Source organism: Rhopalosiphum padi, chromosome 4, assembly GCF_020882245.1.
Source record: "Rhopalosiphum padi isolate XX-2018 chromosome 4, ASM2088224v1, whole genome shotgun sequence".
NCBI classification, from domain to species: Eukaryota; Metazoa; Arthropoda; class Insecta; order Hemiptera; family Aphididae; genus Rhopalosiphum; species Rhopalosiphum padi.
The window spans coordinates 41,321,897-41,342,180 of record NC_083600.1 but is presented as its reverse complement, the minus strand read 5'-3'; the positions used below and the strand labels follow the sequence as shown (position 1 = coordinate 41,342,180).

General features: G+C 26.4%; 2 protein-coding genes across 3 annotated transcripts; one reads left to right on the top strand and one right to left on the bottom strand.

Annotated features, from left to right (window-relative positions):
- The first annotated feature begins 1,463 nt into the window (after positions 1–1,463).
- LOC132930455 (protein phosphatase PTC7 homolog) lies at positions 1,464–5,152 on the top strand. Its single transcript, XM_060996338.1, has 4 exons — positions 1,464–1,951; positions 2,162–2,341; positions 3,883–4,338; positions 4,800–5,152. Exons 1-4 carry the CDS (start codon positions 1,723–1,725, stop codon positions 4,847–4,849), a joined length of 915 nt encoding a protein of 304 aa, XP_060852321.1. The 5' UTR covers positions 1,464–1,722; the 3' UTR covers positions 4,850–5,152.
- Positions 5,153–8,888: 3,736 nt separating this feature from the next.
- On the bottom strand, positions 8,889–19,962 carry LOC132930453 (protein flightless-1). 2 transcript variants are annotated; one of them, XM_060996335.1, is made up of 22 exons: positions 19,815–19,962; positions 19,465–19,694; positions 17,010–17,120; positions 16,550–16,800; positions 15,197–15,358; positions 14,451–14,671; positions 13,735–13,951; positions 13,417–13,658; positions 13,255–13,343; positions 12,765–12,835; positions 12,449–12,698; positions 12,195–12,380; positions 11,943–12,118; positions 11,740–11,878; positions 11,393–11,565; positions 11,072–11,321; positions 10,665–10,993; positions 10,369–10,608; positions 10,178–10,304; positions 9,941–10,123; positions 9,629–9,742; positions 8,889–9,231 (listed from the first exon to the last, which is right to left on the bottom strand). In XM_060996335.1, the coding sequence occupies exons 2-22, from the start codon at positions 19,525–19,527 to the stop codon at positions 9,097–9,099; spliced, it is 3,729 nt and encodes a 1,242-aa protein (XP_060852318.1). In that variant the 5' UTR covers positions 19,528–19,694; positions 19,815–19,962; the 3' UTR covers positions 8,889–9,096. The 2 variants fall into 2 exon arrangements, with proteins under 2 accessions (XP_060852318.1, XP_060852319.1); XM_060996336.1 differs by having other exon boundaries at positions 17,018–17,120.
- Positions 19,963–20,284: the final 322 nt, after the last annotated feature.

Genomic DNA, 20,284 nt, shown 5'->3' with positions numbered 1-20,284 from the left:
CAACCACACACAAATCCACTAATCCTTATAAATTATCAACGAACACACTCCCTGATAACCCACCCCTTAGACTAAAAAGACAATGGTATAGAGATCTTCTTCTTTAGTAGGTGAGCAGAATAAGTACTGGGCGTCGCTACCAAGTAACACTTTTCAATTTTTTAAATTTTTCATTGTTATATTACTGTCATTTTATAGGGTGTTACTATTGGGTAGGTACCGTGTGTTATCGAGTGGTTGTCAAAATTGGAAGCAAACTTTGATGAAATAATTGTGTTATTAACAAATGTAAAAAAAAATCAAGACTTGTTTCGTAAAAACTCTCAACAGTTGAAAGTCAATATATAAGTATACTATGTAACATACATTTTACTAACAACTTACAATATATACCTATGTATTAATCACACCTCTTAACTTTACACTATAAAGCTAAAAATAATAAAATGTGCAAAAATAAATAGTTTAAAATATTTAAAACCTTTTTATTTTCCAGTAAAAATCGACGACGTCGTGGGGACCGCTTACGCATTTACTTCCACGACGCTGAAAATGTTTAAAACCTTAAACTATAATAAACCAACTAAAAATAAAAACTTGATAAAATATGTGTAGATAAATTAAAATTGAATTTGTATTAGAATTGTATTATCAATCAAGTAATTAGTATAGGTACAAATGTACAATATAATGATACAAATTACAAACAAATAACCCAAGTATTTTAGTAATATTATATTTATTATTTAGGTATGAACTAATAGTGTGAGTTGTGTGACTTAGAAACGTCTCATTTGTTTATTTCCCTATTTACCAAAACATTGAGTTATAATTTAAAATATAATTTTATTATTGGGTAGGCTGTAGATAGGCCTGTTAAGGGAGCACCAATTTTTTTTGCATCCGGGCGCAAAATGTCTAAATACGGCACTGATCATAACATATATCATCTAACTATACCTATATGCTTAAATTTTGGTGGAAGCATTTGTACGTTATTTTAGTTAATTCGGTGGTAGTACTTATTTTTAAGTTGTTGTGTAGAGCATGGTTTGATACGTATTACGGGGTATGGGATGCGTGGGTTAGTAGCCTCAGCGCAATTGATTGAAACGCCTGAATTGGTCTGATGTTTGAGGGTTTAGCAGGACAATGAATTTATAAACAATAATAAGTAGGTATTAACTATAGCTATAGATATGTACTGTTATAGTATAAGAAATTATTAAGGTCTATAATACTACCCAGTACCCATATTAATTTGATTTAATTTAATTTATTAATTATACTATACTATTTTAAAAGCAGCATATTCGTACTCAATGCATAATTCTATGACAATATAATATTACATGGGGCATAGGCTGTTCCTCGATCATAATATTATTATCTATAGCCTATGGTCTAAGGTCTATAGTTCATTTTAATAAAAACTCAAATGATAAGACTTAAAAATTGATAACATTAAGTAAATGGTGAATCGCAGGTCTTTTCAGACATTTCTCAATATAATAATTAAGGCTAAGTAGCCGAATGTTTTTTTTTTTTTTTTTAAAGTTATTATACATGATAAACATATTATTTAGTTCAAGTTTAAATACATCTTAACTATATAAACAAATGTTCAACTATCCAATTTTATTGTGTTAAAAATTTCGCACCGTAATTGTATTTGTGTCTTAAAATCAGTGAGCACAATGACAATTTTAGTTTGAATAAATAATGCAGCAAATAGTTACTACTGGTAGACTGATTTCTCGTGCTTTATGGAATGGCTTCACAAATTTGGCACCTTCAAATTCTGAACACGTAAATAAGAAACGTGAGCCTTCATTCCTATATGCTGTGTGTGGTTTTCCTAAAGAATCTTCACGTAAACATCCACCAATTAAAGGAAAATTTGGAGATGATGCTTGGTTTTCTGCTAAAGGAAAAGCAACTGATGTACTAGGTATATATTTTTTTTTTTACTGAAACATACTATTATGTACTATTGTCTATTAGCAATTAGCAATTTTATGTTACCATTTGGATTATAGCATAAAAATAATGTTTTCAAGAATGAAGAAATAAAGTGTATTTTAAAATTTAACATACTGTTATTGCTTCCTAGCACATTTTAATACACTAAATATTTGATTATTTTTATATTATTTAATAGGTGTAGCTGATGGTGTTGGAGGTTGGCGCCATTATGGCATAGATCCAGGCGAATTTTCAAGTTTTCTCATGACAACATGTGAAAGACTTGTATCTTTAGGAAAAGTTAAACCAAATGAACCAAATAAATTATTAGCTCAAAGTTATTACGAGTTACTTGAAAATAAACAACCAATTTTAGGTAAGAAAGTTTGTGTTATATAGTTATAATAATTTTTTTTATCTGGGACAGTTTTCAATTAAGGACTAAATCAATTGTATTTTATATTTTTTTATCTGAAGATAATATTTAAAGTTTTATAATTTTCATATTTAGTATAGTTATTATAGTTATGGTAGGCATAACACAGTATAACAAATGAGCAATTCCAAATTATAAAATAATACAATTGTTTATTCTTTAAATTTTTCTTAAATAAATAATTTATAAAAATGTATGCAATAAAATTATATATTAAGATTAAGTACAGACATGAAAAGGGTTGATTAAGAAGTCATACATTAGCAGCACTTGACTTAATTTATTATAAATATATATAGTAATTAGATAAAATAAATAAAATGTTGGAATACTTATAAAATAATAATATTTTCAAAATCATGGCAAAAGAAAAGCCATGGAAAAAGACTAATAATTGTACAGTATATTATATACTAATAAACATAAATAATATATACTACATATATTATTTATGTTTATTGTATATAAAGTATCATTTGCATTGGCGCAACTAAGGGGGCTTAACCCCCTCCAAATGTATTTTAGATCCCCAATTTTTTTGATTATTTAAGATTTAATAATAATTTAAGCATAATATAGTAAGATACAGGCAGATATACAAAATAAAAATTCGGAGGAGGGTTACAAAATATAGCAATATTAATTGTGCCGCAACATAATAAAACAATTTTTTCCTCGTTACTCGATATGATTTTTTTTTGTGGTGGGAGGGGTTTGACCTCCTCTTATATACGCCCCTGGTAAGATACATCCTAGGCAATATGATGTAGTTACATGTATACAACATTGTTACAGAATTATTCAAAAGTAAATTGTATAAATATAAAATTTTAAAGTTTATTTTGCAATATATAATTTAATAATATTTTATCCAATAAGTATTAAGCGTGCACACGGCAGCGGCCAGCGGCATTGCAGCGATCACTGTCCAATATTTTTAATCTTATTTAGGTGATTAAAAATGAATAAAAAAAAAAAATTTTAGTATTTTTAATATATCAAAAATAAAGTATTCAATCATACTCGTACAGTTGTAACTATTGAAAATGAAAATAACCCAGACAATCCTAGTTTTTTGGAAAGCATGAAAGTAAGTAAATTAAATTAGGTATTTATTTGTGGGGCTATAGCCACCCTAATATTGTAGACCTAGTTGTTCCAATGATCATTTATATATTAAAGGCAGGTAATATATTTTTGTTGGGCCACTAAATGTCTGAATCCAGCCTTATTCCTAGCCTCAGGCTTTTTTGGCTGTGGAAGTATGTGTTTCACACATAATGCAGTTTATTAGAATACCACTTTTTTTCATTATTTGTATTATAGTCAATGAAAAATAAAAATATCAACTGTAAAAACAGTATTCATTAATATTTTAAAATTAATCTAACAACCAAAATTACAAAACAATAAAACATTTATATACTTCACTAATTGTCAAATTGTTCATTATTACAACTTTTCATTTTTATAATTTACAGGAAGTAGTACAGCATGTGTAGTGGTGCTCAATAAAGAAACCTCCAGTATTTATACAGCCAATATTGGTGATAGTGGTTTTATGGTAGTTCGTGGAGGACACGTTGTTCATCGTTCTGAAGAACAACAACACTATTTTAACACTCCTTATCAATTATCAGTTCCACCTCCTGATCATAGTGGCCAAGTACTAAGTGACAGTCCAGACTCGGCTGATACTTCAGATTTTGCTGTTGAAAATGGAGATGTCATTCTTTTAGCCACTGATGGAGTTTTTGATAATGTTCCTGACCATTTGTTGTTAAAAGAATTAAGTAAAGTTGAAGGTGTTCGTGATCCTACAAAATTGCAATGTGCTGCTAACACAATTGCATGGATGGCTAGAATATTAGCATTTGATAGGTCTTTCTTATCACCGTTTGCACTTTCTGCTCAAGCTAATGGGATCAATACTGTCGGTATGTTAATATTATTAAATAGTATTTGTATAATATATTAAGCTAGAACCTGGAATTGAGTTAATAACTATGTGTCTGTAGATCGTGGTCCTTGAGTAAGTCTTATATTTGCCCTTTGTTTGCGTTCATGAGTTAAAACCTAATATTAATTTGGGAAAATCTTTCTCTTTTAAATTTGAGTACCTACTTCATAGGAATGTAATTTTAATTTTTTGTATTAAATACATTTTTAATAATTATAATATAAATTACATTTAAATTACTGATTTTGCTAACTCACTTGGTATTTAGCACTTTGTTTGTTACCCATATAATATTATAGTGTATACATATGTACATTGTGTTATAAAGATCTAAGATTTTTAAAATAATTTTTATGTTGAATTTTCATTTTATTAATTATCAGTCATTAGTTACTAAACTAATTGATTTTATTTTAATAATTTTTTTATTTTTCAAAGGTGGAAAGCCAGATGACATCACCGTGCTTCTAGCAACCATTGCTATGTGAATGAGTATGAAAAAAAAATTAAAACTAGATTGAAATTATACTTGTTAGTAAGCAGCTAGCTTTTTTTTTTAAATAATATGTATACAGCCAATGAGTTGTTTTAGTGTAAAAATTATTTAGAAACTATATATTTAACAAAATGTGTGTTGCTTATTACAATGTGATTTGCAATTTTGTTATACATAAACAATTTTTAATTAAAAAAAAAAAAACAAAAACAATGTTTATCAGATTATATGTAAATATGATTGTATATAATATAAATAATATAAATTGAAATAAAAATTATTTTTATAATTTTTACTTAATAATAAACTACATTATATTATATATAATGTATATAGTATATACTGAAAAAATTATTTTTATAATTAAACATTAAATTTTTATTTTTGTCCTCTGTTTTTAAAGTATACACAGTGTCACAATTTCACGTTTTTGAAAACATTTTTTTACATAGGTTAGTGGCCTGAAACCGCGACTCGTGTTGCCATTATTACGGTCCACTTTAAAGTTTAGAACAACATTTTTTTTATACATTTCATTATTTTAAAGTTTTAGACAATATTTTTCTTTTCATAGTTAATAATTTAAGAATATAAAATTTTTATTTTTGTTTGGTCTGTGCTCTTTAATTCATGAATGTGGCTCAAAAGCAAACAGGTTGCCAACTACTGACATAGGTAATTGTCAGCAGAAATTAATTCTGAGTAATTTAATATGTATACATCTAATTCCAGACAAGTAGCTTATGAGTAGAGCTTGGATTTAAATGCCTTTTTAGAAAATGCATTTGAGTTAAAAGTACTAAAAAATACCCCCTAAAAATGAACTTAAATATAAGATTACATTAAGTCATTTTATTTTTTTCTAAGAACAAAAATTGGGTATTAATGAATTAAATAAATATTAAAATTCTGCAAAAAAAATTGTGTATATATATTTATAAATACAAAAAATGAGTATAAACTTAAATTTAATAAATTACATTTGTAATTCACTATGTATTACACATTTGTTTCTACTATGCTTATATTACAATGAAGCCAATTTTTTGTAATTCCAACACTCTCAGCTAAACTTTAAATATCTAGAACTTATAAGTAGAGCGTGGATTTTTATGCACTTAAAAGTATCGAAATATGCCATATAATATGCAGTAAAAATCATGAAATATGTAAAAAATATGCAAGAATTTTTTATTTATTTAAAATTTACAATAAAACTTATAATAATTAATTATTTAAATACTTAATAAAAAAAATTTAGGGAATTTTCTGAACTTAATTTATTTTTAAAATTTTATTTATTATTAAGATGAATAATCATATGCACTTCAAGTTTTTCTTCTGTAAAGCTGTGTCGTTTATCGATTAACATATTTTTAAAGACTGAGAATGAACGTTCGACGTCAGCCGAAGTTATTGAGGTATATTTGAAGTTTACGTCGTAATCGATAATTTATCTTATAACTAAATATATATGTAAATTGAATGGTCAATGGATTGATATAGTGATCTAGCCTTGTCTTGTGCTTACGAGGAAATCTTTGGATTTCATCTGCTATTATAGGCAGCATCATATAACGGTGAATCACGTTGTCTCAGCTGCAGTGATAATTCGAAGGTCAATATTGGTATTGACAGCATTGTATTACCTAGATGTCAGACTTACTGGCACTATCCCACAATTAAATACCATAAGTCCAAATTGGTTTTATAATAACTACATAAAGAAAACGTTGGTTTAAATGAGTCAAAGTAGGCTTCGACTAGCTAGTAATTGATGAATGAACAAATTATTTTATGGACATTTTTAATAAAATGTAGAACTTTAAATGCTAATTAATAGCTTAAGAGTCAAAATGTTTTGTAAATTAAATTAAATGTTTAATTTTTATGGTAAGGGGTTTTAACTTTTAAGTTTTTTTTTTTTATATTTTATTTATAAAGTTTTCCTGACAATTGGTCATCTAAACTTAAGGCTAAAAGAATATAATATTTGACATTTTGAAAAAGGTTAACATAAAAAAAAAAAAAAATTACAAAATCAGTAAGAATTGATAAATTAGAGTTTACAATGTTTTATGAGCTTAGATCTAACTATATTTTTACAACATTAATAGGTATGTACAATTAAGATTTAATTAAGAATTATTAATATAATTATTATTATTATTATATGAGAAACCAATAATACAATAGACAATTAGCTTGTAAATCAAATTAAAAAAATAAACGTCATGTGGACGTCCACGCTTGAGACAGCGTATTGGAGGAGGGACACTTAGGTTGTAGTATTTAGCGCTGCTAGCAGACTGTAAGTGGTTGAAGAAGTTGATTGTTAATTTCTTTATATAATCAGTTATAGATGGTAGCTGGAAGTCCGTGTGCAGTGCAGCATTACGTATAAACCACGGGGCGTTAGATATTGTCCTGAGGACTTTAGATTGAAATATTTGTATCTTGGGTATATGGGTCTTAGCACAATTTCCCCACACAGGGACTGCGTATAAAAGTAGTGGTCGTAAAATTTGTTTGTATAGCAATATAGAACATTTCCAGCTTAGCGATGATTGTCGGTTTAACAATGGGTAAAGTATCTTTAGTCTCTGGTAGCCTTGTTGAAGTTTAGAGGTGATGTGTGGGTTCCAAGTTAGTTTCCTGTCTAATATTACGCCGAGATATTTGATGCTAGGTGACCAGGGAATGTTATTGCCGTACAGTATTAAATTGCCGGGAGTTTTGGGGCGACGATTAGTGAAAAGGACTGATGTGCTTTTTTGAGGGTTCAGTTTTATTTTCCATTTATCTCCCCATTTTTGAATGTCATTCAGGCGGTCTTGGATATTTTTTGTCACTGTTTCAACGTCTGCAGAGCTTGAATATATTGCGCTGTCGTCGGCATAAAGTGCTATTTCCGTATTAATTGATGTAGGAAAGTCCGAAACATATAGGTTAAAAAGTAATGAAGAAATTTTTGAACCTTGAGGTACACCTGCATTTATAATTTTTATTTGTGAAGTAGTGTCGTTTATTTTGACTTTAAAACAGCGAGCAGTGAGGTAGGATTTAATTAGATTGTAAATAGCATTTGGGGTGTTTAACATTTTTAGTTTATATAAGAGTCCGTCATGCCAAACCCGATCAAAGGCTTGGGCTACGTCTAGAAAGGCTGCACCTGTATGTTGACTTTTAAGTACTGTATATTAAAGTAGTGTCTCTAAAGATAGTTGTCCTTAGCAAGTAGTCATCTGTGTAACATGTAAAGTTTTCCAAGCTCCCTTGATGTGAATTGTAATGACTATCGAGTAGAACAGTGTTTCCCAACTTCTTTTACTCGTGGAACCATTGCAGGAGCTTGAACATTTTGTGGAACTCCCTTATAATTTTTGGAGCTATTCTATGTTAGAATCATAATTCAAATAAAAAATATTATTAATTTATTTATATTTTCCCAAATTTCTCATGGGACCCTTGGTACCAGCTGACAGAACTCTTAGGTTCTGCGGAACACCAGTTGGGAAACACTAGAGTAGAGTAATATCATTGATAAATCGATGATAATATTAATAGTGAATAGTGAATAATAATTAAGTGTTAATTATTACTAGTTAATTGCACGATCACTGTTGTAATAGTATTCAAAATTTAGTATTATATTACTATGTATGAGAAAGGCTCACATAAATATTTGGTAAAAATTTCAATCATCTATAGACTACAGTTAATGTTTTTAAATTACAATAAAATAAAATAGATTTTGAGTAATAATTCCTAATTTTTTTTTTATTATTCCCAGCATGTTAAAAAATACTGGAAATTTTTTTATGTTGGCCTATTTAAAGTACAAACTAGATCCAATATTCTATCAAACATCACTCTTATAGTTAAAAATCAAAACAAATTTTCAACTATATATCATCAAAACTACAAAAAAAAAAAAAATCTTAATAAAATTAATACATTAATGTAGTTTTGACTTCACATGATATTGAGGAAAGTTAATATTTAATAGGATTTAATTTTTGAAAACCAAATTCGAGACACAAGACAGGGCTTATTAATATTTATATAATGCATAATATTATGCTTAACAAATTATACATTTAAATTCACGTATAAATAAAATATTAATTTACTATGTATACATCAATAATCATATACATGGGAAAAGTGTCTGAAGGGTATTAAAAATTCTTTTACAATCTAGAAGTGTTTAATTTATATAACAATAAAGTTCTGTAACTATTCTGGTGTTTTTTTATGAGAGCTCCAGCCATGGAAACATTTTGTAAATCTACGTGATTCCTTATTTTTCAATGCTAACATTAATTTCCGTGGTTTTTCTGGTTGTTTAACTCTTAGATGTTGTATATATACCTGTAAAAAAATTGAATTTATAATTGTTTAAATGAAACTATAAAGTGGTATAAGTTTATTTTTATATAAATACATTAAACATTTTGTGTCATTAAATCAGATAATTAAATTATATTTAAAAAAAACCTATGATCCATTATTTTATTGAATATTATTGATAACTCGTTAGTTATTAGTAGTTTATAAAAAGATAAGACAAGATACTAATTTGTTGACCAAAAAGAGACAAAAATAAAATCAGTTAATTACATTACATATTTTACAATATTACAAAAGAAATATTAATAAAATACAAAATAGTTAGACTCAACTCACCACTGAGGTAAGCTTTATGTCGGTATATTGGAGTTTATCATTTAAGTATATTATAATATCTTATTTATATTAAATATCTTACCTGAGCAGATTTATAAGCTAATTTTATTTCTACTTCACTGCTTCTAGCACCAAGCCATAAAAATACTTGCTCTCCATTGTCAAGCACCATTATATCATCATCAGCTAAATCATCCTAAAATTAATGACAAATATTAAAAAATAGAAAAAGTAAATAATGGTTTAAAATCATTATTATATTCTAATAAAATAATATTTATTATCTGTAAGCATTTAAAAAAAGTGAAAAGTTTATCTTCAAACCATTAACAAAAAAAATAGTTATAAGGAGGGGTAGATGACCTTTCAATCATATAAAAATGTTAACACTAACCTGACAAAAATCTGAACATTTTTCTGATATTGTAAAATATCCCTTTTCATTAGAACATCGAAATAGTCTAGTAAATTTCATGTATTCAGCATCTTGCTCATAAGGCTTTTCACCACCTAATGCTACCCAGAAAAAATTATTGGGTTCTTCTCCTTCATTTATTACTTGTAAACTAGTCCATGCCTAATAATTAAAATAATTTAATATTCATTCATTATTTATTTTTGTAATACATACATCATTAAACATATCATCAGCAATTTCTTCAGCTAATTTTATATCTTCTGGATCAGTTTTCGATCCAACCCACAAATATACAATTCCATTAGTATCTTCTTGATCGAATTTAACTTTTAAAATATAACTAAAAATTAATAATAAAAATATCAATTGATATAATACACAGATATAATTGTAAATAAAATTACCAAAACGCTGAATTTAAGTTTCTCGCATCTGGTTTGATTTCAATAAGCCTTGAATAGAGTGCGCTACCATTAGACCTTAAATGATAAAGTTGAACTGGTGGTGGTTTTACTTTTCTTTTACCAGAATGTATTACGAATTTTCTTTTAAAATGAGACAAAAATTTAATATTTTCTTGTTGTTGATGAGTACGAATTACTTCTAGTTTTTCACCAAGCATAGCTTTAAATTGTTTCTCCAAGCTAAAGTAATAAAATTAATATTAAAAGGAAAGTTTAAAGTAAAATATTTAAATTACCTAAAAGTAAATGTCAGCCAGCCCATATTTGATGCATCTCGTCCTTGCCAGAAATATACAACACATTGGAAATCTTCTGGTTGACCATCTGATATATCTTCATTTCCTTCTTCATCATCAACAGGTACCCAATAACGGCATAAAAACACATAACAATCTTTGCTATAAAATTGTCCTAGTTCATCTTCAGGTAATCTCACAAATTTTTTCCCTTCTAAAACAAAAGACTCCATTTGATCTAAATCATCATTCCAATCTTGCATCAGTTGTAATGCTTCGTTAAACAACATTGGTGGCTGACGTGGAGTAAATAATGCTGCTAAATCATGCTTATAAAAATAACATAAAACAATAATACATTTTTATAAAAATATTGAAAAATACAAATTACTATTTGTAATGATTACTTTAGTTTCTTGTTTCATAGCCCATTTAGTTAGGTCTGCACCAGTTTTTTGAACAGATTCTGCAGTTCGAGTAAAGTCTACTGCAATAACTTCTTCCCACCCAACAAATCTTATTTTGAAAATTTGAGGTTCATTTCCTTCTTGAATTCGCATTGTTAATGCATAATCTGGACGTTCAATCATAGCAAATAATTCTTGAGAGAGCTTAACAGCAGCTGCTCTAACTAACCGTGTTGACTTTTTTCCAAACCTTCAATTAAACATAACAAATAACTTTAATTTATCTAATTAAATGTACTTAAATTAATTTGATTATGTTACCAAACATATAAGTCAGTAGAGGAATCGAGTATATACACATTTTTAGAATTTAAAAGTGAATGTTCTAAAGTATTATGTAATATCTCAACTTGAGGTAGTTCTAAGTAGCCCATACCCAATTTTACTTGATATAAACGAGGACATGGTGGTTCAAAATTTTCGTCCACATTATCCTAATACAAATTAAAATAAAATATTTTAAATATAATAATATATAATATATCACTAAAACATAAAAATATATAATACTTAAGGTTTTAACACAAAGTTATAGTAAAAAATAAATTACAATGTCACTAAAATAACTGCAATATTAACTAAGATTTTATAAAACTAATACTACTTGCTTGTATATCAACAGAAGAGTCAAATGTATCATCCATTTCTAACAAATCACGAAATTCTTTACTTTCTTCGCCAAATTCTTCAATAAATATTTCTGCACTATTTTTTCTTTCATTTTTGTTTATTTTTTCAGCCAATAGTCTTTAAAAATAATTATTTTACTTTGGATGTAATTTAACAATTTAAAATTTAAGCTGATTTTTACCTTGCTTTTGATTTGAGCGTGTTCTTTGCTTTAGTACCTTGCCATAGAAAAATTGATAAACCAGCATCCAAAATGAATACATATCCAATATCCAAAGAGGTATAACATAACTTGACTGGTTCTAAATGAACAGAAGTACCATGAGCGTGTACTCTAAACATGCGTGTAAAATAAGTCTACAAATAAATAATATAAAGAATCAAATTGTATTACATATTTAAATTACTAGTTAATTATTATAAAAAAACATACAATATCTTCAACTGTATAAAATCCACTAGCAGTACGACCGCCATCAATGTAAACCAATGGTGAATCAAATAATGATAAAAATTCTTCTGATTCTTCACCTAATTCTTCACGTATAGTTCTACATTCAGCTCCCAAAAAGTTTCTTAAATTAACAGCATGTATAGCAGCACATGCTCTTTTATCAAGCTGTACATAACAATTTGAAAAATAAATTTAATATTATACCTTATTTCAATATTTAAAATTTTATTTACAGAAGCATTATCTCCAATCCAGAAAAAAATTTTCCAACATAAACTATCTGATGTAGTATTAATAGTTGTGTGCAGAACAATATAACAATCTCCTCTATACAGTTTTCCATAAGCTACTTCATCAACCAAGTTTGGCAAAAAATTTTCTATCTCCCAAACACTAAGACCAGGAAGTCTACCAGTTCCTTCTTCAAATAATTCACCATAATCAACTGCAGGCTTTTCTAATCCTTCATCCCATCTTTTAGGTCTGAAAGATATTTATAAGAATATAATTAACTATAAAACACAATTGATTTTAAATATTTAAAATTACTTTAATGATTCTGCTTTTATACAATCATCAAAAGTTTCATTGTTTTTATCATTTGCTATGTCTTGCATACCCTATAAGATATAAACTATTAACCATGTTTCACACTAAAATGTGTATTGTAAATATCATTCAAAAATATAATTTTTTTTAAAGATACAAATCCAAAAAATTAGTATTAAATAGAATGATTTTAAATTGCCAATTTCACAAAATTAATAATACAATTTCAAATAATTAGTAAATGCAAAAGTCAAAAGACTACTTTGATTATCAGTGGTGTATTTAGAACTTATTTTGGTTTGATTTTTTTCGGTGAGGGGTTAAAAGTTTATTATATTAAATATTATATGTATAAATATAGTCAAATTAAGCTTCCTGTTCTTATTTACTAAATCATCAATTCATGGGGGGGGGTACTCCCCCACCATAAATACACCACTGACGATCATAGAAGTTATATTAAATAGTAATTAATATATATATTCAAGACTTTGAGAATTTTTGCTTGTTTTTCTTCTTCATGATCCCTTTTACTTCTCCGTAATCTTAATTTACGAGCAATTGGATCACGACTAGAAGCTTGAAAATAAAAATCATAAGTTAACAAAATGTTTAATATTAAATATTAATTACACCAGTTTAAAAAACTTACCTTGAGATGGCTGTATAGAATTTGGAACTACAGCTCCAGCAAGTCTTAATTGGTTTTGTAGAGAAAAATCAATATTATAAAATTGTAATCCATCAGTTGCAGTACAAGTAGGTTTTGGTGGCATTATTAAGTTTGGATTATTACTTAAATCAAGGACTTCTATGTCTTTTAATAAGTGAATTGTATCAGGTAAAGTAATTAATTTATTAGAGCCAAGTAAGAGTTTTTTTAAGCTACCACACCTAAAAAAAAAATAGATAATCATTGTTTTATATAGCTATATTACTTTATATCGAGAAAGAAACACTAATTACTTACCTACATAAACCTTCTGGAATCATTTCTAACAAATTTCCACATGCAGAAAAGACTTCCATTGCAGATAATTTGCCAATTCCAGAAGGAATACCATCAAAATCGAGTTTATTATAGTTTACATACAACCGTTTGAGCGAAGATAGCTTACAAAGTGAAGCTGGTAAAAATGTCAATTCATTGTCTGAAAGTTGAAGAACTTCAAGTTCCTGCCAAACCTCTAAAAAAAATAGTAATAAAATTAGAATATTCCTAAAAATCTATGATTAGAGATAAAGTTAAAAGTATAAAATAGATTTGTTGATTTTTAGCAAAAGTACTCTTCGAAAAAAAAACTAATAATTATCTAATAAATACAAATACATTTTCTTAAAATATAACAAATAACTTTTGTAAATAAAGATTGGTTTTAAGAAAATATGCAATTTTATTACTATAACTTGGTGATTTGTAAAAATTAAACTAAATATATTGTCAAAAAATGTTCATTTACAACAACACATTTTTAATATTTAAACTTTATTTCCAATCTGTTAGCGGCAAAATATAAGATATTCAACTTGAAAAAAATTTAAAAAATATATTTATCTATTTAAAATTATATGCAATATGCCTCAGCAATACACAATGAAAACATTAAATACATTTATTATTTGCTACTTATATTTAAACTAATTACTAAAATTGAATACATATACTTAATGCTTAGAAAAATATACCTAGTGCCAATGAAAGCTCTATGATAACGTTTGATGACAAGTTTAATCTTTTTAAATTAGTCAATGTGTAAAGTGCATCTGGTACTTTTGGTAGTTGATTACAGCTCAAATCCAAATCTGTTAGAGATGTCAACGTTTCAAGACTTGGAGGCATATTAGTTAAATTCCGGTGAGTATTGCGCATATGTAGCGTTGTTAAGTTTTTCATAGATGGTAATTGTCTAAAATATAATATAAAAATATATGATTTAAAATACATTCTTTTCTTCATAATTTACTACAACTCCAATAAATGCATATTTAACAATAGTATGCAGCAAAAATAATCAAAATTATTTAGTAAAATCTCCAAATAATTTTTAATGATATCATTTTTTGTAAAATTATATTTTATTCTTCATGTTGTTAACAGAATTATTTTAAACAAAAATTTGTTTTGAGGTGATTCAAAAGAATATTAAAATATTTTCAGATAAAATTGTATTTATTATGTTTCCAATCACCAAGCAATTTGATTTACTTATTAAAAACAAAAAAAAAATATTTAATAGAAAACAAATCAATTTTCAGGTTAATATTTAAAAAAATAAATCAATTTTGAGATGTACTATTCGCAATAATTATATTAACTTTTATGTATTCCAAAAATTTAATACTTGAAACTACCTAACTAATAATTGTTCTTAATTGAAATATATTCTTTCAAAAATGTTATTATTATAATAATAGAAATGATAAATATTTACCTTAATTGAAAATGGTCTAATGGATTATGATTTAGCATTAATGTCTGCAAATTTGTTAATCTTCTCATTTGTGGCGGGAGTGTTTGTAGTTCATTATTGCTTAAATCTAATGACAATAAATCTGTCAGATGAACAAATAATTGATTAGGAATGGAACTTATCCTAAAAAAAAAAATAATAATAATAATAATAAAAATTATTGTTAACTATACACAAACATAAAATATACCCTTTCATTGGGGCCAATAGATGTTTTTTTCTACACTATCCAAAAGATATTCCATTTCTGACATAGTGTCTTAACACAGTGATTTTCATAGTGTCTCGGGGTTACATAGACCCAGCTTAGGGATGATAAAAAATTACCGCCAAGGTAAAATTGTTCATTAAACTTATATAAATGATTATTATTTTTGCTCTAATTTTTTTATTTGCCAATTTAAAATTTAATGTATTAACGTTTATTGAACCCAACAACTCAATTAAAGTGAATACTTAGTCAGTATAATAGAATGGCACTATATCTAAATTCTACTAACTTCCTATATCTACATTATCTACAGTTTTTCATTCAAATGTCTACAATCTATACCAGTGGTTTTCAACCGTTGAGCCACGGCGTTGTGCGCTATTAATAGTTTTATTAGTATGTATTTATATGTATATATAGGTATATACAGGGTGATTCTTTTATCACACAGAGTATTTTGATACATATACATCGAATTTAAAGCGAGTAGTTTATGAGTTATAAGTATTAAAGTTTAGATGTGCTGAGTGGAGTGGTACGGGGTTACCCCGCAAAAGGTTTGTTCACAAATCCGCTTGTCTAAATATAATTTTTTTAATAAAAATGTTGTTTTTAACAACTTGAAACTATGTAAAAAAAATGTTTTCAAAAACAAGAATACTTTTTGAAATAAAGAGTGTTTTATGATAAATGAATCATCCTATATATAAAATATGCTTCACATATTATATGGATTAGTGTGCAACAAAAATGTTGTAAGTGATGAAGTGTGCCGCATGGTTAAAAAGGTTGAAAACTACTGATCTATACCTTCTAAGTTTCTCTATTTTATCCATAACCTGTTCCCACTCTATATATATGTTTCTACAATATAAGCTTCATTAATTTAATATTTGTACAAAGATATATTTTCTGCAATTAAAATCATTACTTAATGTATCAATTTGAATATTAAAAAAAAAAATCTATAAAATAAAGTTACTTAAAATTGAGGAAAATATTATACAATAACGAAAGATATTTTAAAATAGTCTTATAGTTATATATAGTGTTTGTATAAGTAGGTCTAGATTAGGTATTATAGTTTATATTTTGTATATTACCTATTATGAGATAGATTTAGCACTAGCAGACTTGAAGATGATTCTAAACCATCTGGTATTCTAGTTAATCGGTTGTGGCTTAAATCCAAAGTTGTCAATTCAGTTGTTGTTTGATTATTGCAAAAAAGTTCTTGAGGTATACCAGAACTCTTAATGCAATTATGACGAGCAATTAATGACCTTAATGAACATAGTTCTGTAAGTTCTCCATACAATCTTTCAATATTATTATGTGCAATTGATAAATGCTCCTAAATTAAATTAAATACAAATAAATTACTTAATATTAAATATTATGATTATAAGTGCAATAAAAATAAGTTACAAATTTAATAACTACAAATATAATCAATATATAGTGTCAAACAAAAACATTTTATTTATTACTTAAGCTAAACACTAAACATGTTTTACTCAGAGGCTAAGTAAACAAAAATATATTAATATAATAGATACATACTAATTTACCAAGTTTTCCAATTTCTTCTGGAATTTCATGTAATTTTACCCTATTTAAATTCAGCCATTGAACACTTGACATTGACATAACAGCTGAAGGAAATTTTGATGTCTAAAAACAGTTAATTTTTAGTCAGAGTAAATAAAACTAGTACAATTAAAAAAAGATTTACTGTAATTTTTTTAGAGTTGAAATAAGCAAATTATTAAGTGGTAGAAAAATACTTGGAAGTTGCATCCACAAATGTTGTTTCCGTCTTACAGACGTACATAATAAATTTTCATTCACCAATTTCAATAGTGTGCTTTTAGTTTTGATATTAACGAATTGACCTATTCTCAAACTTTTACGTAAGAACATTATCTCTGTTTTCTTATTAGTTTTTTATGATATTTTAATTTTTAGGTGAAAAATTAATATTTTAAAATATTTGATATTTTTCATACTCATAACTCACTTAAAAATTAAAATATCGTAAAAACCAACAAGAAAACACAGATGATGTTCTTACCTAAAAGTTTGATAATAGGTTAATTCACTCTAATATCAAGACTAAAAGTACACTATTGAAACTGGTGAACAAAAATATAGTATGTGTGTAAACAGAGACAAAGTACGTGGGTGTGACGTCCTCTTAATTAGATGCCACAAACTTACTTTTTAAAGCAATTTTGGATAAAATATAAAAAGTTAAAAATTTAAATATCTTTATATACTAATTTGAAATAACTATGTAAACAATGGTATCATTGTTGATTATTGCCACATTTTAAAAAGAATTTCAAGTTAAGGTTTAGCATAAAAATAAAAAATTTATGCTACAGCCAATGATCATAGTAAAGTAATTTGCTTATTTTTTTTGAATAATAAAACAAAAAGTTATTATGCATTGGTTAAAAATTCGTTATTTTTTTGTTTTTCAAACTAAATTAACATTTTAGATTCTGAAAGAAATATTCATCAAATTCTATTGATTCAATTCAACTATGAAATATATTGTTTTTTTGCGTACAAAATTTACAGTAGGAAAAATAGTTTGAATTTATTTGAGGGTACTTTTTAAAAACAAATTAGATAAAACTGATTTGTACTTTTATATGTCAAAACCCCTGAGTATTTTTCAAAATAATTAGGGAAATTTTTATACTAAATCATTTGAAAAAGTAGTTGAAATTAAACAATAATTTTTTCCTAAAACTGGGACACATAGGCGTCCCCCGAAGTTAATTTTCGGGACACCGGTACACTAAGTCCCGGAAAACCAGAACGTATGGCAACCCTATTTTTTTGTTGTTTAACTCAAATATTTTGACATTTTTTGAGCTATAAATGGATACTTTACATTTTCGATTCTATAAATATAGATAAATAAAAGTGTATACAAGGTCAAAAACATATAAGGTTGCAAAAATGTGAATTATTTTTTTAAACCGGTATTCAATAAAATCAACTTTGTTTTTTGTCATAACTGAAATATTTTGATGCTCTATGAGTTATTTAAAGACACTTTTACATTTTAGATTTTTTTCTTTAAATGTGGATAAAAACTTAAATACAAGGTTCCTCATACATTATTCATATGTACCAATTTAAAAATATTCAAAATATATAATAGTAATAATCAATAGTCACGATATTTATTTATGTTTGAAATGAAAAAAAATGAGTAATTCCACAAATATATATTTTTATGGACAACTAAAATTTTAATTTATACAAAATCGATCATTTATTCAAAACTTAATTCAACCTTCCAATTTATTAATTGACAATTATAAAATAAACTACTTTAATGGCAATACAAATATACTTGGAAAAATTGATTAATTTTGAATTAAAATGTAATTTCCATCACAATGATTGACTAATTGATGAGATATAGTCGACACCTGCTATACAAATCAGCAATTATCTACTTTTTCCTTTTCTATTTTTTATTAATGATAAGAAAAATATAAAAAAATGTACAACAGTACAACTAATCAATGTATTTTGAGTGGTTCTTTTTTAAACATAGTGGTTTTTATAAATAAAAAAAATGTTCTAACATAATAATCAATACATTTTACAATATAAATAAGCTACTCAGTCTAACCTTGCAGTACCCCCTAAAATCTAAGTTTGTCCTAGTAAGCTGTTAGCATAGTTAAGTTAAATTCGTACTTAGATTTCATTCAAATAAATTTAGAATATGTCATGTAATAGTGAAAATATATTCAAATGATTTCTACTTTTACTCATTTTTTACTATATAAGTATGCTATATACATTTAAATTTATTAGGATTGTATTATAGAATATAACTATAATATTAAATAATTGTTGTTTATAACTAATTGATATACTTTATGAAGCATTTCTTATTCAAGATTAACTACATGCATGACCGATGATTGATATAAAAGTCTTTATAAATAAATATCAATAATAGATCAAAAAAATAGTAAATACTTACTTTAAAATCATTGTTACTGAAATCTATACCTCGTACAAAAGGTAATACTCCAGTATTGGCCATTATAATATTGTGTGATGTTGTTGGTAAGATAAACAGTAATACAAAACTGTATTTAATGTTCTACATAAATTTACTTCACATAATTTATATATTTATTTATAATAATAAAAAGAAAAATCTTTGCTAATTGATTAATCTCCAACTAATAGACTAAAATTTTGAGCGAACTGAAATATTACAATACTGAGATTAAATTTATTGTTGGGTGAATAACAATAAAATAATATAATCGTTTAGTTATGTATATTATTCAATAATTTTCAATATTGAAAACACTTAGTACTTACTAGTTACTACACAGTACACTCATTATTAATTTATTAAAAATCATTAGCAGAGAACATTTCCATTACTCACTACTCAACAATTTAGCTCTTTAACTTTAACATAATAACATCAGCTATTATAGTATTATTATAGTACTATACTACTATTCAATATTTATTTATTTATTATTACTATGTCCTGATTTTTACCTGATATCATGACTTATTCCCGAGTATTGATAACCCATAAATGGGTAATATGATTACGAGGGGATGCAAGATACGACTAGTGGCCACACTGGCGTATTACCTTTTCAAGGTCATATTTTACTCTCATAGGATCAGGTTCAAACGCCGAAAACTGCCCGGGTAATATTGTTCTGTGGTAACACCATACTCTATGGGTAATACTTGGGTATACAATTTACAATATGTTATGTTGACATGTTGTTGTCTGCATGCGGTGGGGTCGTGTACTGAATAGTGAATTG

Excerpts from the sequence above, each read along its gene's own strand:
- LOC132930455 (XM_060996338.1), top strand. The coding sequence starts at position 1,723 with ATGCAGCAAATAGTTACTACTGGTAGACTGATTTCTCGTGCTTTATGG. Across the intron at positions 2,342-3,882 it reads AAATAAACAACCAATTTTAG|GAAGTAGTACAGCATGTGTA; the intron begins GTAAGAAAGTTT and ends TATAATTTACAG. Across the intron at positions 4,339-4,799 it reads TAATGGGATCAATACTGTCG|GTGGAAAGCCAGATGACATC; the intron begins GTATGTTAATAT and ends TATTTTTCAAAG.
- LOC132930453 (XM_060996335.1), bottom strand. The coding sequence starts at position 19,527 with ATGGCCAATACTGGAGTATTACCTTTTGTACGAGGTATAGATTTCAGT. Across the intron at positions 12,836-13,254 it reads AACAAGCAAAAATTCTCAAA|GGTATGCAAGACATAGCAAA; the intron begins GTCTTGAATATA and ends TATATCTTATAG. Across the intron at positions 10,609-10,664 it reads TGGCTGACATTTACTTTTAG|CTTGGAGAAACAATTTAAAG; the intron begins GTAATTTAAATA and ends TTATTACTTTAG.